This window comes from Leptomonas pyrrhocoris, assembly GCF_001293395.1.
Source record: "Leptomonas pyrrhocoris isolate H10 chromosome Unknown, whole genome shotgun sequence".
Classification (NCBI taxonomy): domain Eukaryota; phylum Euglenozoa; class Kinetoplastea; order Trypanosomatida; family Trypanosomatidae; genus Leptomonas; species Leptomonas pyrrhocoris.
This window is the reverse complement of record NW_015438383.1, coordinates 399,225-421,192: the sequence shown is the minus strand read 5'-3', so window position 1 is coordinate 421,192 and position 21,968 is coordinate 399,225. Positions and strand designations below refer to the sequence as shown.

Genomic DNA, 21,968 nt, shown 5'->3' with positions numbered 1-21,968 from the left:
CCTGCGTCTGCGTCTGCGCCGCTTCTCTCACGCATCGCTTCGCCTTTATACTCACACGTGTTGACGTGTAAATAACAATAGAGACGAAGAGGAGCAGAAGAAGACCACAAATCGGGCCTCACTTCTCAGAGAGCAGCTGCGCATCACTCAACCCCTTCTCCGGTGACAAACTGTGATTCGCAACGACAACGACCGCGTTGTTCTTCACCGTCAGCTTCACGTCTTCGCCTTCGCGAACGCGGCCATCGAGCAGCATCAGCGCTAGCTGGTTCAGCAGCTCGCTCTGCACAAGCCGCTTCAACGGTCGCGCGCCGTAGACGACGCTGTAGCCGTTCACACCAAACCAGTCGTAGACCTCCTTCGGCACCTGCAGTCGAATGTTCTGCTCCGTCAGCATCGTCTGCACCTGCGCAAAGAGAATCTCGACAATTCGGCGGATGTCGTCGCGGCTGAGGCGGTTGAACATGATGATGTCGTCCAGCCGGTTGATGAACTCCGGCGTCATACGCTGGCGCACCTGCTCCATGACGGCCGGCATCGCCACGCTGCTCGGCTCTCCCTCCGGCAGCCGTGCGATCACCTCCGCCCCGATGTTTGAGGTGAGTATGATAATGGTGTTTTTGAAGTCCACCCGGCGGCCGTGGCTGTCGGTGAGGTGGCCCTCGTCGAGCACCTGCAGCAGGATGTTCGACACGCTCGGGTGCGCCTTCTCGAACTCGTCGAAGAGGACGATTTGGTAGGGGCGCCGCCGCACCGACTCCGTCAGCTCCCCGCCCTCCTCATAGCCCACGTAGCCCGGCGGGGCACCGATGAGGCGGTGCACCGAGTGCCGCTCCATGTACTCGCTCATGTCAATGCGGCAGATGAAGGACTCGTCGTCGAAGAGGAACTTTGCCAGACTCTTGCACACCTCCGTCTTACCCACACCGGTGGGGCCGAGGAAGAGGAAGGAGCCGAGGGGGCGCTTGTGCGAGTGCAGGCCGGCGCGAGAGATGCGCACGACGTTGGTGATGGACTCGATGGCCGCGTCCTGGCCCATGATGGTCTTCTTCAGCGCCGCGTCCATGTGGATCAGTTTCTCACGCTCTCCAGTCATCAGCTGCGCCACTGGGATGCCGGTGGCACGCGCGATGACCTCCGCGATATCCTTCGAGGTCACGCTGTCGTGCACCATGAAGTGCTGCGAGCTGGCCAGCTGCTTGTCCTTTTCGATCTGCTTGCGCAGGTTCGGGATTTGGCTGTGTTGGATCTCGCCGGCCTTGGCAAAGTCGCCGGCGCTCATCGCCTGCTCGAGGTGGTGCCGCAGCACGTCGAGGTCCTCGGTGCTCTGCTTGATCTTCTGGAACAGCGACTTCTCCTTCTTCCACCGCTCCTCCAGCGCGTCGTACTCCTTCTGCTTCTCCGAGATGCGTTCGTAGATGTTGTTGAGCTTCTCCTTGCCGAGCTCGTCCTTGTCCTTCTTCACCGCCTCCGCTTCAATCTTCAGACGGATGAGCTCGCGCTCAATCAGGTCCAGCGCCTCGGGCTTCGACTCCTGCTGCATGCGCAGGCGACTGGAAGCCTCATCGATGAGGTCGATCGCCTTGTCGGGCAGGCGGCGGTCGGAGAGGTAGCGGTGGGAGTTGACAGCGGCGTAGACGAGGGCCTCGTCCTTGATCAGGCAGCCGTGATGGGCCTCGTACTTCTCCTTGATGCCGCGTAAGATGGAGATGGTCTCCTCCACCGTGGGCTCCGTGACGAGGACGGACTGGAAGCGGCGGGCGAGCGCGGCGTCCTTCTCGATGTGCTGGCGGTACTCGTCGAGCGTTGTGGCGCCCACGCAGTGCAGCTCCCCGCGGGCCAGCGAAGGCTTCAGCAAGTTGGCCGCGTCCATCGACCCGTCGCCGGAGGAGCCCGCGCCGACGAGGGTGTGCAGCTCATCAATGAAAAGAATCACCTTCCCGTGCGAGTCGATCGTGTCCTTCAGGACGCCCTTCAGGCGCTCTTCGAACTCGCCGCGGAACTTCGCCCCGGCGACCAGCGTGCCCATGTCGAGCGCGTACACCTTCCGATCCTTGATGCTCTCCGGCACCTCGCCCTTCACAATGCGCTGCGCCAGGCCCTCCACGATGGCCGTCTTCCCCACGCCGGGCTCACCGATCAGCACGGGGTTGTTCTTGGTGCGGCGCGACAGCACCTGGATGGTGCGACGGATGACTTCCTCGCGGCCCACGATGGGGTCCAGCCGACCCATCTTCGCCTCCTCCGTCAGGTCGCGCGCGTACTTCTTCAGAAAATCACCCGGCGGCACAGCGTTGGGGTTCACCCACGACCGGCCCTGCTGCTGACCGCCGTCCCCGCTGCTGTTGCCGCCGCCGCCTCCGCCGCTCCACGGCGTGACGTTGCTCGACTGCCAGCGGCGGCCAACGACCAGCGAGGAGACCGCCTGTGAGTTGGCCGAGTTCAACAGCGCAGGGACACGCAGGCACGGCGTGGGTGCACGCAAGGAGGAGGTGAGAGGCGTCGCAAAGCAGGCGGTCGATGTCGCGCTGGCGGCACGCGCCGCCTTCAGATGAAGCCTCCGCATCATCCTCTGCGTTCTTTATCTGTTTGTTCTTCCGAGAAGGACACAAATGGCGACGCACAGGCCGAAGTGAACGGCCGCACCTCTTCAACGTCAATACGGCGCTGTGGGAGGACGAAATAGGCAGAAAGCGCTTCAGTCTGTTGAAGCAGCAAGAGGACCAGTAAGAGAGCTAAATATGAGCGGCGGAGAGAAGTTAAAACTGTGAAAATACGGAACGCGGAGTCCGGGAAGGTGCAGGAGAGAGCAGAGGAAACGACGCACGTCTTTGCTGGCGCCGTGCGGAACAACTGCTCTTTCTGCTAAAGATATCGTGAGTGAAAGTCCTCTGTGAGAAGTAGAGACCTGCCGCACCATCGAGAAAGCGGGGGTATTTGTGTATACGCGCGTTTCAATACATGGCAACGAGAGGCGGAGCAATACGCAGCGAGTGTGGCACGCCGTTGGGGCGACGGGAGAGTAGCGTTGAGAGACGTGGATTTCAAGAAGGGAGGGAAGACAGAACATGAAAATGCCAGCAAGAGCGGTCTTCTTTGGCGGGGCGTTCGAGGTCTCAGCGCCCCGTAAAGACTGCAGCTGCATACCCGTCAGCTGCGTTGTCCGTCGCCAACAGCACCGTTAATGGTGCTTCGTCGGAGTGTCAGAGCTGGGCGTCGGAGTCGCAGGGATCAGCAGCGGTGGGAGGAAACGGCGACGCTGCTCTCTGCCGGTCCCTCTCCCTCTCCCTACGCACAATTTCTCCTTTGGGCTGGGAAAAGAACTTTTGAAGCTTACGCCGCGCCACGAGATGAATGTGCGGTCGGCCTCGTACATCGAACGCAAAGTCCAAAGGTCATACAAAGAAGTCGTTTACATCGAAAAAGTCAAGATAATATAAAGAAGAGAGAAACGTACGGACTCCACCGTACCGTACGCGGCACAGCGTACTGCCACCTCCGCATCCATACACGCATGCGTGCATGGGCAGTCGTCACCACAGCGCATTCCTCCACCAGCCACTAACGAAGAGGCCAAAAGAGGGAGTTCTCTTCGGTCGATCGCGACCCAGCGCGCTCCCCTCCCCTTCGTGTCTTCGGCCTACTTCTTTCACTCCGCCTTAACGGATGCTGAGGTGTCGGAAGTCGGAGTGGGGCGCGGCGGCGCCACAAAGCCGCGATAGACGGGCGTCTCCGCCGCGCTGCTGCTCAAAGAGCGGCTGTCGAGCGACGCGCCATCGCGTGCGACATCCCGCGTACGCGCCTGCTTCTCCTCCGTTGCGCGCTGCGCTGCGTACGCGTTGCCCATGTCCGCGAGGCGCTCCCGCAGCACATCGTGGCGCGCCTTGAAGTGATCGGTTTGTGCGCGAAAGAACTGCAGCGTCTCCTGCATCTGCCGCATCTGCTGCTGCTTCTTTACTAAGTTCTGCTGATAGGCGCTGAGCTGCTCCGCGATTTCAGGGCCCGGCTGATGGGCCACGGCGGCCTTCGACTTCATGTAGCGCTGCTCCACGCCTCGGATTGCTTCCTCCTTCGCCTCCAGCTCCTGTCGACGCTGGACGATGATGCGCTGCAGCTTCTGAACTCGCTGCACCAGCGCGTATGTCTCCGGCTCCGCGGAGGCCAAATCGTGGAAGGGGTGGACGTTGACGGGGCGCTCCGCCTCGTCCAGCAGGGCGCGCACTCGTACCTTCTCCCGCTGCAGCTCCCGTGTCGCGTTGTTCAGCATCACCTGGAGATCGGGCAGCCGCTTCAGGAACTCCCGCATCTGCGCCAGCTGCTGCGCAAATTGGGCGGTCTGATAGGCCAGGTGCTCGAGTTCGTGCGCCTGGTCCGCGTAGACGATCTCGCCGCTCTGCAGCATCGACTGCTGCGTGTGGGCCCGCTCGTAGAGGACGTTGAGCTCCTTCGCGCGGTCCGTCACTTGGCGGTGGAGCACGTCGCGCTCGTGTTGGACATCGCGGCACCGTCGCTGCTGTCGCGCCGTCTCGTCCTCGGCGTCGCCCAGGACGGAGCGGAGTTGGCGCATCTCCTGGACGAGCATGTCCGCCGTGCGGTGCCTCTTGCCCGCTCGCCGCTGGTACTCCGTCAGCTGTCCCTCTAAGTCTTTCTGCTGCTGCTTCAGGAGCTGGATGTGGGCGTCCTCCACCTTCACCTCGTGCTCGCGCTTTTGCACGGCGTTTTTCATTATTTTAATCTGCGCCAGCAGGAGGCCGAACTGATGCTGCTGCTCACTCAGCCCGTGTTTGAGCTGGTCGTAGTGTGTGGTGTACGTGTTGCGCTCCGCCACCGTCGACTCCAGCAGTTGCTGCTGCTGCCGTATCTGTGCCGCGGTGTCGCCCAGGCGCGTCTCCTGCAGCGCCAGCTCCGCCTGCAAGTTCTCCATGTCACTCAGCAGGTGGGCGCAGTGGAAGGCGTTGTCCTTGGCCGCCGCCTCGTGCGCCTCCGCCTCCTGCGCGACGATGTACAGCTCCTGCCGCGCTTGGTGGTTGTGCTCCTCCGAGGCGGCGAGGGTGCTCTCCAGCACGTGCAGCTGGCCCTGCTTCTCGGCGAGCCAGGCCGCGTTGCGCTGCTGCTGCCCCACCTCCCCGGCGATGTTCTGCTGCAGCAAATTGATCTCCTTCTTGACGGAGGCCAGCGTCTGCTCCTCGGCCGAAAAGAGCTGTCGCGCCCGGACGAGGTCCGCTTCGCTCTGCTTCAGACGCACCGCCATCTCGCGCTGCTTCTCGTGTTCGTCGGCCCTTTGCTGCTCCGTGACCGCGTTGCGCTTCTGCAGCGCCTCGACCACCTTCTGTGCCTTGACGTAGCGGGTGTGCACCGCCGCGACGTTCGCCTGCTGCGTCTGCAGCTCCTCCGTCCGCTCCTGAACCCGCCGCTGCCACAAGTCGTTCTCCTCGTTGCACTCCTGCAGGGCGGTGTTGACGTGCTGCAGCTGCCGGCCCACACCTTGGTACTCCTCGGTGAGCCGCACCTCTTCCCGCTTCACCTCGCGCAGCTCCTGCCCGTTGCGCTCGTGGTCCTCGGCGAGGGTGTCGAGCGTCTCCTGCTGCGAGGTGTGGTAGAGGACCCGTCGTGCTACCGTCACCCGCATCGCGCGCAGCTCCTCCTCCTTCGCGCTCTTCGCGTCCAAAATGCGCTGCGTCTCGTCCTCCTTCGCGGCGATGCTGTCTCTCAGTTCCTTCAGCTCCGCCTCGTTGGTGGTGTTGCTCTCGAGGAGCGCGGCGATGCGGCGCTGGGTGGCGGCGGCGTCGAAGGTGGTCCCCCGCAGCTGCTGGACCAGCCGCTCCTCCTCCCGCTGCACCGTCTCGTGCAGGCTGCGGAGACTCTGGAAGGCGGCCTCCTGCGCCGGCAGCTCCACCGGCTCCTGTGCCTTGACCTGCCATGCCGCAACCTCGCGCTTCAGCGTCAAGACGGCCTCCTTTAACTGCGCCTCCTTCTCCTTCACGCGCACGAGTTTGCTGGAGGTGCGCTCTATCTCGCTGCGGAGGTGCACGATGGTGTTCTGATCCCCCGCCGTGAGCTCCGCCGCGGAGGCCGCCTTCTCGGTGCAGGCCTGAATATCGCTCTGCAGGTCGGTGCACTTGCGCAGCAGCCGCCCTTCGCCCTCGTGGCTGTGCAGAAGGGAATTGTGCAGGCCTTCGTACTCGGTTCGAAACTGGTCCAGCACCTCGTCGCTCTCCAGCGTCATCAGCACTTCCTGGTGCAGGCGCTCATAGTCCTGGAAGGAGTTACACTCCTCGACGATGGTGTCGAAGAGCTTGTTCTCCTCTGGCGAGAAGAGCGGCGCGGAGGGATCGGAAGACGAAGCCGCTGCATAATTGCTGCTGCCGGTGGCAGCGGTAGTCGCCGTCTGGGCCGCTGCAGCTGCGCCGCCGGCGTCGTTGGCTGAAGTGGACGCCCGCATCTCGGCGCTTCTGTGAGCGAGAGCGCTGAGGCGATCGAATAAAACCTCACGATGGGCGCGGGGACAACTTGTGAAGCACTGAAGAAGAAACGAAGGAGAGAAGAGAGGAGGTGGGGAGAGGAGGAAAGAAGGCGGCGAGGGCGGACGCACCTGCTTCGACTGAGCGCCTCCACAGCAAAAAAAAAACCACGCTCCAGAGTTCGCACAGATGGGAAACGAGAAAACATCAGAGGAGATGTGCAGCACCGCGCAAAACAAAATCGCAGGTTGATTGAACACCTTCGGATGCTCCCACGAGCATCACCGTTAGAGGCGGGCCGGCAACGACCAACGCTCTAGCGCGTCTGAATCGCCTTAGCGGTGCGGCACAGCCGATGCACACGCCGCACCGCGGGACTGCAAAGCAAAAGAAGCCATAATTGTATTACGTGGTGCTTCCACGGCGCCAGGAGGCGCGGCGGGCACGTCTGCTTTACATCAGCAATAAAAGGATAAAAACCCGGCCTTTGTCGCGTTACTCCAGCGGTGTGGAGGCGTGCCTCAGCCACTCGAGTACGGTCTGCGCATCGCGCTGCAGCGACCGCGACGGCCACTCCCGCTCCGCCAGCAGAAGCGCGAGTTCCGCCTTTAGGAGGTTCGTCTCTGCAGCGTCCACCACGGCCGTCTCCTGTGCCCGCAGCAGCAGCTCCTCCTGCAACTTCGCCCGGTGGTTTGCCTGCTCCTGCGTCTGCGCCTGCCGCTGCGCGATGGCCGCCTGCAGTTGCGTCATCGCCTGCTGGCCATCGCGCAGTCGCGTCTGGAACTCCTGCCAGCGCTGCTGCTGCTGGAGAAGCTGGGTGCGGGTGGCGGCGGAGACGTTGTTGAGGTGCGCCACCTGCAGCAGCAGCTGCTCCCGTGCGCGGTACGACCGGCCGAGGGCGGCACGCGCGTGGTAGTCCAGGCGAGCCGCAGCGGCCTTCATATCGCGCAGGCGCAAGGCGGACGACCACCACGGCGCGGCGGATGTCGTGGGCGCCAGCTCCTCCACTTCTGCCATGGCGAGGGCGGAGGTCTTGGCCTTGGCAAAGTGGTCGGCGACGGCGGCGACTTCGGCCTCCACGCGGCTCTCCCCCGTCAGCGGCGGGATCTCGCAGTCGACGCCGTAGTCCTCGACAGACTGCACATCCGACGCGCCCTCGTCCGCGGCTGCCGCACGGGCCCGCTGGACGCGCATCTTCTCCACCTTCGCCTCCTCCGCTGCGATCCGGCGCTGCGCCGCGGCGGTGGTCGTCGCAGGGGCGTCGAAGTCACCGGGCGCGCTGCCCGACGAGTCAGACGCGTTCATCGCCCCGCTGCCGCTGTGCCTCTCCCGGCCCATCGCACGCGTCTTGTTGTTGCTGCTATGGGGAGTCGAGTGCGAGTTGCTGCGCTGGCGGCCGTGCACGGCGAGGTCGCGATGGAGCCGCAGCAGCGTCCGTTGCACCTCGGTGGTCGCCACCTCGACGCTGCCCACGACCCGCGTCTGCTCGTAGAAAGCTGGGGGGAGTCGGCGGCTGGCAGGAGACAGGACAAGCGCGCGGCCGTTGTGGAAGAAGACGGCACCGTTTTGCGGTCGAGGCGGTGACAACGTGGGCGACAGCGACGGCGCTGCGGTGCGCTTGCGCTGCTCACGGCCGTTGCGGGCACGCTCCGACGGGCCGGGGCTGCCCGCTCCGCCGAAGACGTCGGCGTCGTCGACCTCGGTGGACCCGCGACGCGCCCGTTCATCCGCCGTGGCGAGACGGCCGAAGAGGTCGGTGAGTTGGGCGCTGCGGGCCGCCGCCTTCTCGCGGTCCCGCGCGGCGGCGACGCGGCTGTGGAAGGCAGATGACATCTGTGCACCGCACAGAGACACACACGTGCGGGTCGACGCACGCGGGGGCACACCCTCTACTACGAAGGAGAGGAAGGGAGAAAAGCACGAAGTAGCGGAGAGCGTTTGGCCAAAGCGTTGCTCTGGTCCTCTAATTCCTCTATGGGTGTGGCGGAGACAGAACAACAGCGTAGAACAGAAGGGGGCGGTGAGGGACTCGCTGCGCAGTCGGCATCTCGATCGCACGTGACACAGCTCAGAAGAGGCACTTGTTTATGTGATGCCACATGAAGCACGGCGCCGTACGGCTACATAGGTATCAAAAGAAAGGGGAAGGTGAGAGGGCGAAGTCGCCGCTTTCCAAGGAGTGTGCATTCCAACTCGAAGGTGAAAAGCTCTCCCCCACGCCAGCCGCTTCACCTCTACATGAGATACTCACCTGGGTTCATTCCTCTTTGCGGTCTGGTTTCGCTTTGCTCTCTTTGAGGTTGGCGTGCCGTGCGCATCTGCACGTGTGCGTGTGTGTGTGTATCTTCGCAGTCACAGCACCACGTGTACTCTAGTAACGCACCGCAGCATTATAATACTCGCCCGGCGCACTCTCCTCCTCCTCCTCTCATCACAGCACTGCACAGCACGTGCATTGGGTAAACAGAGCACATACACAACTGCTCTCTCTCTCTCCTCCGGTCAATGGAACCAATCACCCTCACAGACCCGTAAGCGCACACTACCCATTCCTTCGCCTTCCCACTAGAAGAAGTCCACAATGAGAAGAAGACGCATGAGGGACATCACACAGCTCTGCAGCCCCGTCACGGTGCGCTGCGCCTGCAACGCCTGCTGCACACTCCTCGTCAGTCCGTACTTCCACTTCGCCTCCGCGTCATCGACGGCGTCGTGGCCGGCGGACTCCTCGGGAGTCGACGATGACGGAGCCGACGGAGGCACGTGCGCACGCATCTCATCCTTTGACACCGCGGCCTGCTGCTGCTGCTGTGCCTCGCGCAGCTTCACCCACGCAACGGCGAGCGACTTTGCCAGGCGCTCGCGCACGGTGGGCAGCAGCGTGGCGCTCCAGCTGAGGCCCCACAAGAAGATGCTCCCCTTCGCCGCCCGCTCCGCCAAGGCACCACTGCGGGGCACCTCCTGCTGCGTGAGGAGGCCGTCCTTGAACATGCGGTGCAGCACGTCGCGTGCTCTGGCGTAGGTGGCCACCGACTGCTCCGCCAGTGTGCGCTCCTCGAGATAGTGGTGCTGCAGGAGCAGCTTCATGATGCGCACCCCGAGCACTCCGTAGCCGGCGTACACCACCCGCTCGCACGCCGCCTCCTGCAGAAGGTGAACGACGGTGACGTTGTCGAGCGCGTAGAGGCCGCGCTGTCTGTGCGATTGGACCACCAAGGCCCGAGTAGCCGGCGGTGTCGAATGGAAAGTAAGGGAGGAGGAGGAGAGGGCCGCCGTCGAGGTCATCGAGCTGGCCGCACCGCAGCTCAGCAGCACGATCGGCTGACATAGCTGCTGAAGGCACCGCTGCACCAACTCCGCAGAGCGCGTGTTCTCCGCGACCTCCACCGGCCGCCCAGCCCGGTCCCGCCGCACACCCGCCGACGTCGGCAGCGCCGCGGCCAACTCCGCCCACGACGCGGCGCCAGCGTCGCCGTGCGCCGCCCTTGGTGCCACGCGCCGTCGCAGCGCACGGATGAGGGTCAGGGCAAGGCCGCCGTCCGCGTAGCGCTCCGCCACCGCCTGCTCCAGCGCATCGTTCATGAGAAAGAAGAGCGCGCTCTCCACGCCGACGCGGTAGGGTGTGGTGGGGCTCCACAGATCGTCGTCGCCGCTGCTGCCTGCACGTGTGGGAGGGACACCGTCGCCGACGGCCACCACCACCGGCACCAACCAGCCGTCCGCCACGAGCTGCGTGACGGCGTAGTCGAGGGCGTCGCGGCCGATGCTGGGTGTGCGACTCAAGGCGACCTGCACCGCCGAGACCGGCGGCACGGCGCCCAGCTGATACACCGCCAGCAGCACACACTTCGCCGCCTCGCCGTACTGCTGACGGACGCAGTGCAGGAGCAGCGGGAAGAACACGCGCAGCAGCAGCGCCGTGCCGCGACGCACGCCGTAGAGCTGCGTGGACGGGTCCGCGTACACCAGTCGGTGCAGCACCAGCCGCGTCACGACCTCCTTCAGCGCCACCTCGTGAATCAACGCACTCGCGGAGGACAACTCGCCAAGGTCGACGTGGAGGCTCGTGCCGATTTGATGGGTGGCCGGCACGGCGGTGGTCCTTTCGCCGGTCGCCGACGCCCGGTTCGCTGCGGCGGCCGCCACGCCGCGGACATCCTCGTCGCGTTGCACCGTCTCGCTGAGGTCCGTCAGCGTCATCGGCCCGGACTGCGTCAGGGCGCGGCAGACGGCCCCGGCGAGTGGGCCGAGTTGGTGGGCGACGGTCGACACGAGAAGTTCGTCGTGGGCAGCGATGGGCTTCGCAGAGAGGTCCTCGCAGATCTCCGACGGCTGCGTGGCCGCCGCGCCTACGCAGAAGAGAGGCATACGTGCAGTGGACACAGGAACAAGTAAAGTAGAACGCCAACCGGTATTCGACGAGCGCTCTCGAGCTGTTTCTTTGATCAAGTGAAGGCCAAAACCCGCAGGTCGAATGCACTCCCCGCTGGCGGGGAAAGTACTCTGGAGCAGCGTATAAAAGAAGTGGAGTGGGAGGAGAAGGCGATGAATGAACAGAGCAGGTGTGGAATGCAGAATTCAGAGGACATGAAAGACGATGCACCGGCCCACGCTTCGCCCACTGCGCCTCTCCTGCGGCGCCGCGCGAGCACTCGGGCGAAGCGCAACGCCTCGCTGACGTTGCCCAGCCCCTTGACTCCACCGTGCTCGAGTGTGTACGCCCCTTCTGGAGAATGCCGGTAACGGCAGGTAAGTTTTCATGCGTTGAACCATCACCGTTGCTGACCGCCAACGCGCAGACTAGCCTGCCCTCTCCTCCCACCCTCATTGACCGGAGTGCGGCTTCCTTTCGCCTTGGCCAACAGAAGCAAGTGACGCGTCCTCTGCAAGAAGAGGCACACGAAAACGGAGCTGGAAAGAAAACAATGTAGTCGATAAGAGATGCGAAGCCGCTCATAGCAAAAATCTTCCAGCTCCGGGACGGGCAGAGGAGACAAAAGGCCGGCGACATGTCGGTACGTCGTGCGGGAGCACGTCCACCCTGCAATCGTCCAGCCGGACAGCCAAGGCGGAAAGAAGGCAGAAGGAGTGCTAGTTGGTTTACGCAACTCACGAGACCACCGACGCACCGTCTCCGACCCCTCAACCCTTCCCCCCGTTATCGTGGCTCCGCACAGGTCGACGAGAAACGATTTGAAGCGGTTTTCATCGCGCTTCATTTCCGTGCAATTTATAGTTAAAGACCGAGAAGCGAGAGACAGCCCACCACTGTGCGCGCACACAAATCCGCACCTGCCCTTTCCTACAAGCGCAGGACGCCACTTAACCACCTCGGCGTGCGTCGACGTGTCTCGGCGTGTGTTTGCGGGCGCGTGCGTGTGTTGAAAACACCATGCAAAGGAAGGGAACAATCAAAGGAAAAGGGAAAATGCGATACTGTAAAAAGCAACACAGAAGAAAATTTAAACTCGATAGCACTGAGCGGTGCGCGTGCACCTCAACGCGCATCCGCCAACCGCCACCGTTCCCGTCCGAGCGCACCGGTCGAACGGGTACGCCGCACGTTGTCGCGGTGAGCTCCTCACGCAATCCCTCCCCCTCCCCCTCCCTTTACCCGTCCACTGACGGTCCCTTCACCTCGAAAGCAAACCAGGTGTTATTACCATTTTCAAAATGTGAGTAAATTGGACGGAGGCACCGATCCTTCGAAGCGGCGCAGCAGACACGTGAAACTCCCAGAAAGAAAGCAGAAGACGAAGCCGCACACACCAAAGGCCTTGTGCGTGCGCCATCGTCCAGCGTCGGCTGTCCTGCACCGCTGCCACCGAGGACCTCCTTCACAAATTTCGCCCCGGCGTTTCTCCTCTTATGACGCGGAAAATAAGAATTGCACCCTGCTCCCTCGCGGAGACGTGCGCAGCGCCACCCACTTCTCTTCCTTCTTCTACGAAAGAGGAGCGGTGTGGCGTCGGGGCGGGTGTCGCTCAGCACAGGTGCCGTCCCTCAACCTCTTTCTTCCTCGCTGAGCTGCGATTGGCCATCTGCACCTGTATATGTGTATCAGTGTATGTATAAATGTGAAAACAAAACGAAAACAACTGCGTCCACCAACACGCGCCTGTGCAGTGCCTAGTGCGCCTTGGACGGGTTCATCAGCTTGAAGAAGTACTCCGTCATGGTGTAGGCGAAGATCAGCTTTGGTGCCGACGCGACGATCTTCGGTGTGAGGCCCTTGAAGAAGGATGTCACGCCCTCCTCCCTCAGCATCGCCGTCGCCGTGAACACCGCGTTGCGGCGCTCGCCTTCTGTCTGGAACTGCACGCGTGTCTTCACGACATCCATCGGGTTCGACACGGCAATGGAGAGGCAGGCGCCCACCGTCGAGGCGCACATGTTCTGGAAGAGCGTCGCGCTGCGGTAGTCAGAGAGGCCGAAGACGTAGCCCTTCGTGAAGGCGGTGCCACCGAAGAGGCAGAAGGAGCCCGGGGCGTTGCGGCACATCGTGACCGCCGTGCCCGCGTACATGCCGCGCACGCCCTCCTGACGCAGCAGGGGGAGCAGGCCCTTGCGCATGGCGCGCTCGTTGGTCTGACTCAGCACCTTCAGGCGGTCCAGCGGAAGCAGAAAGACCTCGCCCAGCCCGATCAAGCAGCCCGCCATGGCGTCTTCCATCACCTTATTCGCCTTGCCGAACCACCGCGTGAAGCTCTGGCGGTAGTTGGCGCTCAGGAAGTCCCGCACGTAGGGCTGGCCGGCGAACTTGTACACCCGCTGGAACACCTTGTAGACGACGGCGTACAGGGAGCCGGGGTAGAGGTACATGACCTTGCGCAGGAGGCCGTCGTGGGCGTGCTGCTTGAAGATAATTTGGTTCAAGTTTGCCGCCGTCCCGCCGATCGAGCCGCGCGAGATGGAGCCCTTATTCGCCATGAGCCGCTTCGCCGTCGTGTCAAACGGGTGGAAAAAGGCGATTTCGAGAATACCCGCCCCGGTGGCGGCGCCGGCGTGGCTGCGGATGAAGCGGTCGGAGAAGCTGCGCTCCGTCGCGGGGGCCGTGGTGGCGGCGGACATCGTGCAGCACGGTGGCGGTTAACAGCGATGTGTGTGTATATATTTATAATACTTACAAGCGAGTATGCGCGGTACGGAGCGGTGAAGCAGCGAGGTGAGCTCTATCGAAGCTTTGTGTCGCAGCGCAGAAGAAAAGAGTTGTGGGGTCTTCAGAAACGGAGGAAGAGTGTGGTGGAATTCGCGGTGTTCGATGGAGCTGTGGATCTGAGCTCTCAGCTCCTCGCGCGTCTTCCACGACAGACGCGCGACCTGCGAGGCTGAGGCTGCTGCAGCCGCGTAAGGAGGTCCTCGCGAAGCACATCACATGCGGTTTTAAGGCACGGAGAAGACGTGGCTGCTGTTGCTGCAGTTGGGACTCCCTCCCCTACACCTTCCGGAAGAGCCCAACGACAGCCCTTTCTTCGCTCCAGGGGAGCCGCCCTCTCGAAGATAAAAGAACGCGACGGATCTCGTACGGGTGCTGATTACTGTCATCTTCCTTGATCGAGTAAATGAAACTTAGCCGTTAGGCTTTAAACGTGCCTTTAGCAGACATTAACTTTATTCGCCTATATCGTACACACCGATCAGAAACATCCGTTGCGGCGGCGCCTCCCATGGCACGCACGCGCGGCCGACGCACACATCGAGGTCGCTTCAGCCATCACGGTTTGGCTCCTCTGTTGCCGTCCGTGATGCGCTTTCGGGGTCCCAAAAGCACTCATACGAGAGCGGCGGCACCCACGCAGCCGCACCGCTCCTCCTCTTCACCTACCACCACTCCCGTTTATGTATCGCCATCATCGCCATCCGATTACGCCGCGCCCTCGCTGTCGGCCGCCTTGGCGTTCGACTCTCCACTAAGCCCCTTCTTCTTCGCTGCCTTTGCGCGCGACTTGAGCGACTCCACCGTGTTCATCGAGTGCTGCTGCTGCTGCAGCTGGTGCATCACGCTGTGGTACCGCTTCTCCCGCTGCGCATCGTCCACGGCCGTTCGTTTCTCCTGCGCCCGCCGCTGCACCGTCGCCTCCGCCGTCAGGTGGCGCATCAGCCGCTTCTTGTCTTCGCGGATGTCGCGCTTCATGATGCGCACCTCGTTCTTCACCGCGTTCTCCTCGCGCTCCGCCAGCAGCGGGTCGAACTGCCGGATCGGACGGGGACGGAAGGTGCGCATAGCGAGGGGCGTGCGGTGGTGTTGCACCGCCGCGGCGATGTCACGCACCTTCACCGCGAGCGCCTCGTGCGCCAGGCGAACTGCACGGGACGGCTGCCACGGCTCGGAGCTGCCAGCAGCAGAAAGGCTGTGCGGCTGGAGGAGCAGCGCATCGAGGCGTAAGAAGGGCGTTGCGCACATGACGGGGAAGGCCGGGGTGGTGCGGTAGAGTTCGCAGAGCTCATCGTAAATGTGGTAGGCGCACAGCAGCAGGCGCTGCGGGTCGTGGGTGGTGTGCATGAGGCCGATTTGGTATGCGGCACGACCGCCCTCCGCCTCCCCTGCTGCTGCCGAACTGTCAGAAGAAGGGCAAGAGGTGCGCAGCAGCGCCGCGTCTGGGCGATCCATCAGGGGGATTGGCAGCCGCGAGCCTTGATAGCGCATCGGCTCCAGCACCGCACGGGGCAGCTGCAGCGACAACACGTTCAGCACCGCCACCACGACCTCCGCGCAGTACCGCCCTCCGCCCGCCTTCAGACAGTGCAGGAGGAGCGTGGTGAGCACCAGGTAGCCGTGCACGGCCTCCAGCGAGTCCAGCTTCATCTGCATCAGCGCCGAACAGAGGAAGAGGAGAAACGGCGTCATCACCTCGTGGCGGTAATCGGAGGTTGGGAAGATCTTCGTTATGGCGTACAGGTACACAAGCAACGCACGGCGGATGCCGCCGCGGCGCGTGCCTCGCAGAAAGCTGCGCTCCGCCTCGACAAGAATCAGCCGGAACGCCTTCGTCGCGTCGACAACGTGACTCGACGCGTAGTGGTGCAGCTGTACGAGCAACGAGTGCAGATGCTGCTGCTGCTGCTGCTTCGAACCGCTTGTGCCTTCCCCAGCGGAGCTGGTGGCTGTGGCGGGCGCAGCAGTGGCCAGCTTCTCCAGCTCCTCCAGCAGGTGGTCCAGCCTCTGTGACCCGCTCACACGATCAGCAGACACGGCAGCCGCGGTCTCCTCAGCGGCCTCCGCACCCTCCAACGCGCCTTCGCTTTCAGCGTCCTCGCCGTCGAGGTCGTCGGCCTCGCTGTCGCCCTCAAACGACGACGGAATATCCACGTTGTCCTCCCCGCTCGCGTGCGCCTCGCCGTCGTCCATCTGGAAGGCCACGTCGCCGCCCTGCTCCACCCACTCCCCGCGTGTGAGCTGCGTCTGATCGCGCTCCTGCAGATGCAACGACGGCACCTGCTGGCGGTCCTCGCGCAGGAGGGCCTGCTGGGCGTCGCGGGCCGCTTCCTCCTCCTCCGTTAAGGTGCGAGCGACGGCGTGGGCACGGCGGGTGTCCGCCTGGAAGGACTGCATCACCGCATCGAAGTCGTCGGTAACGGCGCTCTTCGGCGGTGCAGCCCGGGTCGCGGTGTCTGTCGCGGTTTGAGGGGAGAAGCCCGGTGTGAGGAAGCGAGCGGCCGCTGCCGTCGTGCTCGTCACCTCCGCTTCTTCTCGCTCCTCGATCGATCGAGCAGCCCCGTTGCGTATCTGCGCGAGCAACGCGCGATCCGCCGCGTCGAGGACGGCGTGCGTGGGAGGCGCCGGTGCCGTCGGGTCTGCGAGAGCCGCCGCCGCCGCCGACGCTTGTGCCGCACCGCCAGCGCGTCTGTCGGGGGCCCGGGCGGCGTCCGCGAGGGGGCGCACGTCGAAGGCGCCGGAGGACTTCAAGGTGAGGCACTTCGCCTCGTGTCCGCGGCGGTACGACGCCAGCAGCGCCCGCACCTCCGCCGTGCCGGACTGCGCAAACGCCTCCTGCTCCTCCTCCGTCTTGTTGCGCCGCGGTAAGAGGTGCAGCAGGTCGTTGATCTCCGCATCGAGCTGCAGCGTTGCCGCGTCACGCTCCGCCCGCTCCCGCTGCAGCTGGGCGCGCTGCCCTTTGCTGTTGGAGATCATTTCACGAAACTTCTCTGCACGCGTCATCTTCGACGGCGGTGCGGCGCTGTTCTCGTCGAGGCCGTCCAGCCCCGTCGCCTCGCCCTCCCGCACACGGCGGACGCCCATCAAAGAGGAGGGGGCAGCAGACGCAGCAGCGCCACCGCCACCACCAGAGAGATTAAAACGGTCGATGCGCCGTGTAGTTCGAGTGGACTTGAGAGACTTATCCATCCCCATCGTGGCACTCCGCGTTGAGGCGAACGGCGAAGCCGCGTTGCCGCCGTGCGAGGCGCGGGACCGCGCAAACGGGTTCGGCGTCTCCCGCACCTCCTCCTCTGCGGGCGTGTATCGGCTACCGCTGCGCACGCCACCACCACCACCACCTACAGCCCCGCGGGACAGCAGTCCATCTCCCACGCTGCGGCTCGCGTTGACGGCGCCGTTGCCGCCGACATCGCCCTGCTGCCGCACCTGTTCTTCCTCTCGTCGACGCTCGAAGTGGCTCTGCTTTTGGGTGAATTTGTTCGTGGCGGACTTGGCGAGGGCGTTGGACTGCTGCCGCTGGTGCCGCTGCACGAGCTTGGCGTTGTGCGCCGCGCGAGAGCCCGCCATGCCTAACGGAGCGGGATCAGAAAACCCTTGATTAAAAAAAAAATTTTAAAGCAAAGAAACCACGTTGAACCTCTGCGATTTCCACAGCGAAAATGTGTGAAGCCGAGTGGAACGAAACAGTAGAAGCTGAGACACACGCTTTACAAGCGGGGAGGAGAAGTAGGGGATGAAGGATACAAAGTCCCATCGATTAAGTGCGAAATGCGAATCATCAAGACAGGCAGAAAGCCCAACGCAGCAAAGGCGAAGAATGCTCTTTTCAAGGAAACCCCAGCGGGCACGCCTGCGTCATTCACTAAGAAACCTACGCGCCGTCGTCTTCCGCAAAAGAGAGCTTGGGGACATAAGGCCGGTCGAACCGCATTCGCCCGACCTGCACCTACGCCCCATGGCGCATACTTGTTATAGCTGATGAGTTGCTGTTGATGAAATACACGGTAAAGCCACACGTACGGTCGCCTCTCCGAACCGCGTTGTGCGGACATTAAGGAAACAAGTATAACCAAAAGGAACACGTAAAGTCGAAGCCGTCAGTACAATATTTCTTTCTTTTCTTTTTGACTAGCGCAGCTGCAGCGCCTCACCGAGAACTTCACATAAACAGAGAACGGGGGTCCGTCAGCCATCCATCTGCATCGATGTGTGCGCTTCTTTGGAGTGTTGACACGGCGCCGCCCGCCTCTTCCTAGCTACTTTAGTTCCCCGTCGTGGCTGTACCTCCTCGCCACCGCCTCCGCACACCGCTTCAGCTGCTGCACGTCGGGGCCGCAGTCCAGCAAGTCTGCCCGCACCACCGGCGCCTGTACGCACTCCGACGGCTCAACAGTGCTCTTCGCCTTCCACGCCGCCGCAGCAGCAGCATCAGCCGCAAAGTCACGGTGACGCTCGGTGTAGCACCGCACCACCGTCGCCGCCTCCTCCTCGCAGTGGGACTCGCTCGGCGGGACCAGATAGCGGTACACCGTGTCCTCGATGTTCTGCAGGGCCGTGTGAAGGGGCGCTTCGGTCCTCAGCACCTTCGCGCGGTCATCCTGAACTGCGGACGGCGGCGTCTCATCCTCGTTACTCAGAAGGGCTCTATAAATCCCGTTGGTGACGGCGGCCGCGACAACCGCACCACCGTTGCGGACCCTTCCCGCCGGCTCTCGCTCGAGCGGCGGTCCGCCGGACCACCACGTCCACGGCTTGTACCAATGAAAGGGGCGCGCCGCCGCGTCACTGGTGGGGTGGGGGATGAAGGGTGAGTCGGTCACCCGGCCGTCTTGATCGTTCCTCATCGCGGTAGAGCCTTTCTCTCTGACGACTTGCTCCTCTGAGGTGGTCGCGAGCTTCACGAGGGGCACACAAATCCTGGACAGACGTTCTTGGTCCTGCGTAGATATTCCGTTGCCGCTGTCGGGAAGTGTGTCGTCCGCTGCAGGGGTGCTAGGGGGTTGAGACGGCTCGCTTTGAGATCAATTTCGATATCTCCGTTGGATCGCGCTGGACGGGGTGGGAGGAGGGGGGGGATGGGGAGAGGAGAGAATGCCAGAGCGGCACAACTACGATAAAGCGAATGTGAGAGGTGCGGGTGTGGTTGATGGAGCGCTACGCCCTTTGCAAACTACACTGCGCAGGAGAGAGGGGAGAGAAGAGAGGGATGGAGATTGAGTAACGGGGACGGCAGCGCACGGCGCACACTCTGGAACAGCAATAAAAAAAAAAGGAATTACCATCGGTGTCTCCGTCAGCGCAAGGGAGAAGAAAGCGTGTCTTCAGCAGCAGCGGAAACACGCAGAGCACAGACAAGGGAAGGGGTTGGAATGCGATGGGGCACAGGGCTGAATTGCCTGCGGGAGCACCAACATACACGCATAAGCCACTTACGCCGGATCAGTCAGTCCTAGTTCTGCACGGCAAAACGGAACCAACACAAGGACTGTTGTGGATGACGGCGGTCGGACAAGAGCTTTTGTTCACCGCCGAGGCGGGAGGGAGAGGTGCGAAGGGAACCTCAATGAGCTCTTCTTCGTTGCCAGCTCACAACACCTCCTCGCACCAGTGTCACCACGAGCGCACGACGAGCAGGCACTTCGTCACAGTACCGTCACGTGTGACACGACCAAGAATAATAATAAAAACAGATGAATGCATCTATCAGCACCTGCCGCCGCCGTGCCTCACCCATCCCAACGCCAGCCGAATGGAATCACAACGGAAGGCCGCACACCAATTCTGCGTTTATTGAGTCTAAAGGGGGAAAACAAGAAAAGAAACAACGACACAGATAAAAGTGTGTGAAAGGCGCGGTGGGCGTCGACGGCGCCGCAGCACGCCAAAGACACAGCAGCCTTTCGAAACGAACACGAGCGACACCGCACAGCGCTGTCTATCTAAATAGGATGTGCGGTGTGTTCTGCCTGTGTGGTCTCCAACACAGCCATCGTGCGGGCTGCCCAATGAAGGCGCCACAAGCTGGAGTTGATATTTTTGTTTTTTAAGTAGTGCTCGTCTCAAATCGATAACGGCGCATTTACTGTTCGTTGGTCGCCTCACCGAGGAACTCACGCTTGCGGGAGCCGGGCTTGCCAGGTCCGGCGTACGAAAGTGCACGCATCTTCTGCAGCACCTGCAGTGACGGCATCGTGGCTGCCGCGGCGTTCGCCGTGCCGCCCTCGCCCTCCCTCGGCCCCGACTCCGCCAACAACGACTGAGAGGCGCATCGACTCACCGGCGCAGACGCCGTTGCATTCTCGGGGAAAGCCCCGCTGTTGCTGCCGGCACTCCCTGCGGCCGTCATCGAGGTCCTCAAACACGATCGCAGCGGAGCCGCGCGTGTCGGGACGGCCCCGCCCGCGTTGGCGTGCAGAAACGCGCTCTCCTCCGCCGAGGGTGCTGGCGGACGGCTGCTCCGGCGGACGACGGCGGCGGCAGTACGGGTAGTGGCCTCTTGCACCTCCCCGCACCGCGCCGCCCGCGCCTCCCGCTGCCGCCGCTCCACGCTGGCGAGCTGCGCCTCCGCCTCCTGCAGCTCCGCCTGCTGCGTCCGTCGTGCCTGCGACTGCTGCTGCTGCAGTTGGTGCAGTTGGCGCCGCAAGGCGTGCTCCTCCTCCGCCCATTCCAGGCTATCTCGCTGCAGCTTCGCTTCTAGATCTTCGCGGCTCTGGAGGCGCTCCTCGGCGTCTTGGATGTCGCGCACGAAGAAGTGTAGCTTCTCGTACTCGTCGAGGGCAGCGACGTACTCCGCCTCGACCCTGTCCTTCTCGGCCAGCGCGGCGTCACACTGCGCGCCGAGCTCCTTCGCCTGGGCTTCCACCCTCTCGAGGGACGCTAGAAGGTCGTGCTTCTCCGAGGCGACGACGTCCTCGTACTTGCGGATGTCCGCCTTCAGCGTCCTCCGCTGCTGCTTGACGGCGTCGATGTCCTCCTGCATGCGGCGCGCCTCCTCTTCAGCGTCGCTCACGCGCTTCGCCCACTGCGCCACCAGCTCCACAGACATCTCGCTCTGTATCGGTCTATCGATCTATCTGTGTGTGTGTGTATAGAGATGAGTGCGCCGACTACGGTGGATCCGGCTGTGTATCAATGTGTGTATCTCGTAAAAAACAGTAAGTGGAAAGAGCCTCGACCACAAAGGCGATGTTTGGAGTTCCTCCTCTATCGAACGTGAAGAGGTGCAGGTGCGAAAGGCTCAGAGAGTATCAGCAGCCCTTTTTGTTTTTTGCGGACTCTCCGTGTTGGTGCGTGGGCAATGAAAGCTGTAGAAGGGAAAAGGAACGGAGGTGTTATGCAGGCCACGTAGCGGCGCTCTCGGTTACCACAATGTCTAGTGAAGGACGCGGGACGAACGGAACAACACTAACGGATATATCTATATACACTCGAGCGGAGAGGATCGCTGTTCTCGCACTGGGCAGCTCTGGGTTGTGTGTGCTCTGCACGAAATGGTGAAGGACGGTGTACTTCAAAGAGGTGGACGGTGCGAGAGGGAGGGCGAAGGAGTTCAGTTTTCCCACCTGAAGAATGGCGTGCAGAGAGAGGGATAAAAGAGATGCTTTACACGGCGTAACAATCGCTGACACGGTACGTGGGTCCGCCTCCAACAACAGGCATTCCAGCAGGTAGCGTAGCACTACACCAACATGGCAGGTTCTGCGAACTCGACTTAAACTGGAAAACTCCCACGACGTCTCTGCGAGCAGCGTTCATTCCATTTCGAACGCATGGAAGAGGAGGCGACACAACAAAACTCAACTTGCAAGGAGATAAGGAGAGGTGTCTCAGGCGAATGCATTCCAGAAGAGACGGAGAAGGGGTTCAACAACCGCAAACATCAGAAAAGGGGGATATCAGCACTCCAGTATGTAATGCTAACATGTCATTACGGTTACAGCAAACAACAAGACAAGAAGACAAGAGAGAGAAGAGAAGGGAAAACTACGTTGAGACGGTCAGCGGAGTGCCTCGTCCTTGTGTGTGTGTATGTGAGTGGCACTCCGCGCATGAAACGCAAAACCCCAAAGAAGAGAGTAGATGGTGGAGAAGAAAAAGCGCGTTGCGTCGTGGAGGTGGAAAACCTGCGTCCCTCTCGTTCGCCAATCTCCCTTCGTCAACGCGGCAGTCAAACCACAAAGCCGTGAGCTATGGACATCGGAAATACATACAGATGCGTACGCACATCAAGCAGCTGGAGACGGAGACGAATGCCAATAATAATAACGTAAAAGGAAAAAGAAAGGGAAAAAAGAACGCATGAAGGCCACAACAGCAGAGAGAGTTCCCGCCTGCGCATCAACAACGAA

The 21,968-nt window shown here is 62.3% G+C and overlaps 8 protein-coding genes across 14 annotated transcripts; all 8 read right to left on the bottom strand.

The window, feature by feature from the left end:
* Nucleotides 1-118: 118 nt before the first annotated feature.
* Nucleotides 119-2,910, bottom strand: ABB37_08956 (putative mitochondrial ATP-dependent Clp protease subunit, heat shock protein 78 (HSP78); the record flags this gene model as incomplete). The annotated part of the gene is made up of 1 exon (XM_015808156.1): nucleotides 119-2,910. The coding sequence occupies exon 1, from the start codon at nucleotides 2,567-2,569 to the stop codon at nucleotides 119-121; it is 2,451 nt and encodes an 816-aa protein (XP_015653441.1). The 5' UTR covers nucleotides 2,570-2,910.
* A 739-nt stretch (nucleotides 2,911-3,649) lies between these two features.
* On the bottom strand, nucleotides 3,650-6,522 carry ABB37_08955 (hypothetical protein; the record flags this gene model as incomplete). 2 transcript variants are annotated; one of them, XM_015808154.1, is made up of 1 exon in its annotated part: nucleotides 3,650-6,522. In XM_015808154.1, exon 1 carries the CDS (start codon nucleotides 6,440-6,442, stop codon nucleotides 3,650-3,652), a length of 2,793 nt encoding a protein of 930 aa, XP_015653439.1. In that variant the 5' UTR covers nucleotides 6,443-6,522. The 2 variants fall into 2 exon arrangements, with proteins under 2 accessions (XP_015653439.1, XP_015653440.1); XM_015808155.1 differs by having other exon boundaries at nucleotides 3,650-6,511.
* Nucleotides 6,523-6,956: 434 nt separating this feature from the next.
* ABB37_08954 (hypothetical protein) lies at nucleotides 6,957-8,583 on the bottom strand (the record flags this gene model as incomplete). Of its 2 annotated transcripts, none has more annotated exons than XM_015808152.1 (1): nucleotides 6,957-8,583. In XM_015808152.1, the coding sequence occupies exon 1, from the start codon at nucleotides 8,292-8,294 to the stop codon at nucleotides 6,957-6,959; it is 1,338 nt and encodes a 445-aa protein (XP_015653437.1). In that variant the 5' UTR covers nucleotides 8,295-8,583. The 2 variants fall into 2 exon arrangements, with proteins under 2 accessions (XP_015653437.1, XP_015653438.1); XM_015808153.1 differs by having other exon boundaries at nucleotides 6,957-8,435.
* Nucleotides 8,584-9,026: 443 nt separating this feature from the next.
* ABB37_08953 (hypothetical protein) lies at nucleotides 9,027-10,966 on the bottom strand (the record flags this gene model as incomplete). Its single annotated transcript, XM_015808151.1, has 1 exon — nucleotides 9,027-10,966. The coding sequence occupies exon 1, from the start codon at nucleotides 10,827-10,829 to the stop codon at nucleotides 9,027-9,029; it is 1,803 nt and encodes a 600-aa protein (XP_015653436.1). The 5' UTR covers nucleotides 10,830-10,966.
* Nucleotides 10,967-12,590: 1,624 nt separating this feature from the next.
* Nucleotides 12,591-13,681, bottom strand: ABB37_08952 (putative mitochondrial mitochondrial carrier protein; the record flags this gene model as incomplete). 2 transcript variants are annotated; one of them, XM_015808149.1, is made up of 1 exon in its annotated part: nucleotides 12,591-13,681. In XM_015808149.1, the coding sequence occupies exon 1, from the start codon at nucleotides 13,530-13,532 to the stop codon at nucleotides 12,591-12,593; it is 942 nt and encodes a 313-aa protein (XP_015653434.1). In that variant the 5' UTR covers nucleotides 13,533-13,681. The 2 variants fall into 2 exon arrangements, with proteins under 2 accessions (XP_015653434.1, XP_015653435.1); XM_015808150.1 differs by having other exon boundaries at nucleotides 12,591-13,644.
* Nucleotides 13,682-14,325: 644 nt separating this feature from the next.
* Nucleotides 14,326-17,315, bottom strand: ABB37_08951 (hypothetical protein; the record flags this gene model as incomplete). Of its 2 annotated transcripts, none has more annotated exons than XM_015808147.1 (1): nucleotides 14,326-17,315. In XM_015808147.1, the coding sequence occupies exon 1, from the start codon at nucleotides 17,185-17,187 to the stop codon at nucleotides 14,326-14,328; it is 2,862 nt and encodes a 953-aa protein (XP_015653432.1). In that variant the 5' UTR covers nucleotides 17,188-17,315. The 2 variants fall into 2 exon arrangements, with proteins under 2 accessions (XP_015653432.1, XP_015653433.1); XM_015808148.1 differs by having other exon boundaries at nucleotides 14,326-17,261.
* Nucleotides 17,316-17,876: 561 nt separating this feature from the next.
* Nucleotides 17,877-18,797, bottom strand: ABB37_08950 (hypothetical protein; the record flags this gene model as incomplete). 2 transcript variants are annotated; one of them, XM_015808145.1, is made up of 1 exon in its annotated part: nucleotides 17,877-18,797. In XM_015808145.1, exon 1 carries the CDS (start codon nucleotides 18,462-18,464, stop codon nucleotides 17,877-17,879), a length of 588 nt encoding a protein of 195 aa, XP_015653430.1. In that variant the 5' UTR covers nucleotides 18,465-18,797. The 2 variants fall into 2 exon arrangements, with proteins under 2 accessions (XP_015653430.1, XP_015653431.1); XM_015808146.1 differs by having other exon boundaries at nucleotides 17,877-18,792.
* A 902-nt stretch (nucleotides 18,798-19,699) lies between these two features.
* ABB37_08949 (hypothetical protein) lies at nucleotides 19,700-21,130 on the bottom strand (the record flags this gene model as incomplete). Of its 2 annotated transcripts, none has more annotated exons than XM_015808143.1 (1): nucleotides 19,700-21,130. In XM_015808143.1, exon 1 carries the CDS (start codon nucleotides 20,663-20,665, stop codon nucleotides 19,700-19,702), a length of 966 nt encoding a protein of 321 aa, XP_015653428.1. In that variant the 5' UTR covers nucleotides 20,666-21,130. The 2 variants fall into 2 exon arrangements, with proteins under 2 accessions (XP_015653428.1, XP_015653429.1); XM_015808144.1 differs by having other exon boundaries at nucleotides 19,700-21,103.
* Between the last annotated feature and the right edge of the window lie 838 nt (nucleotides 21,131-21,968).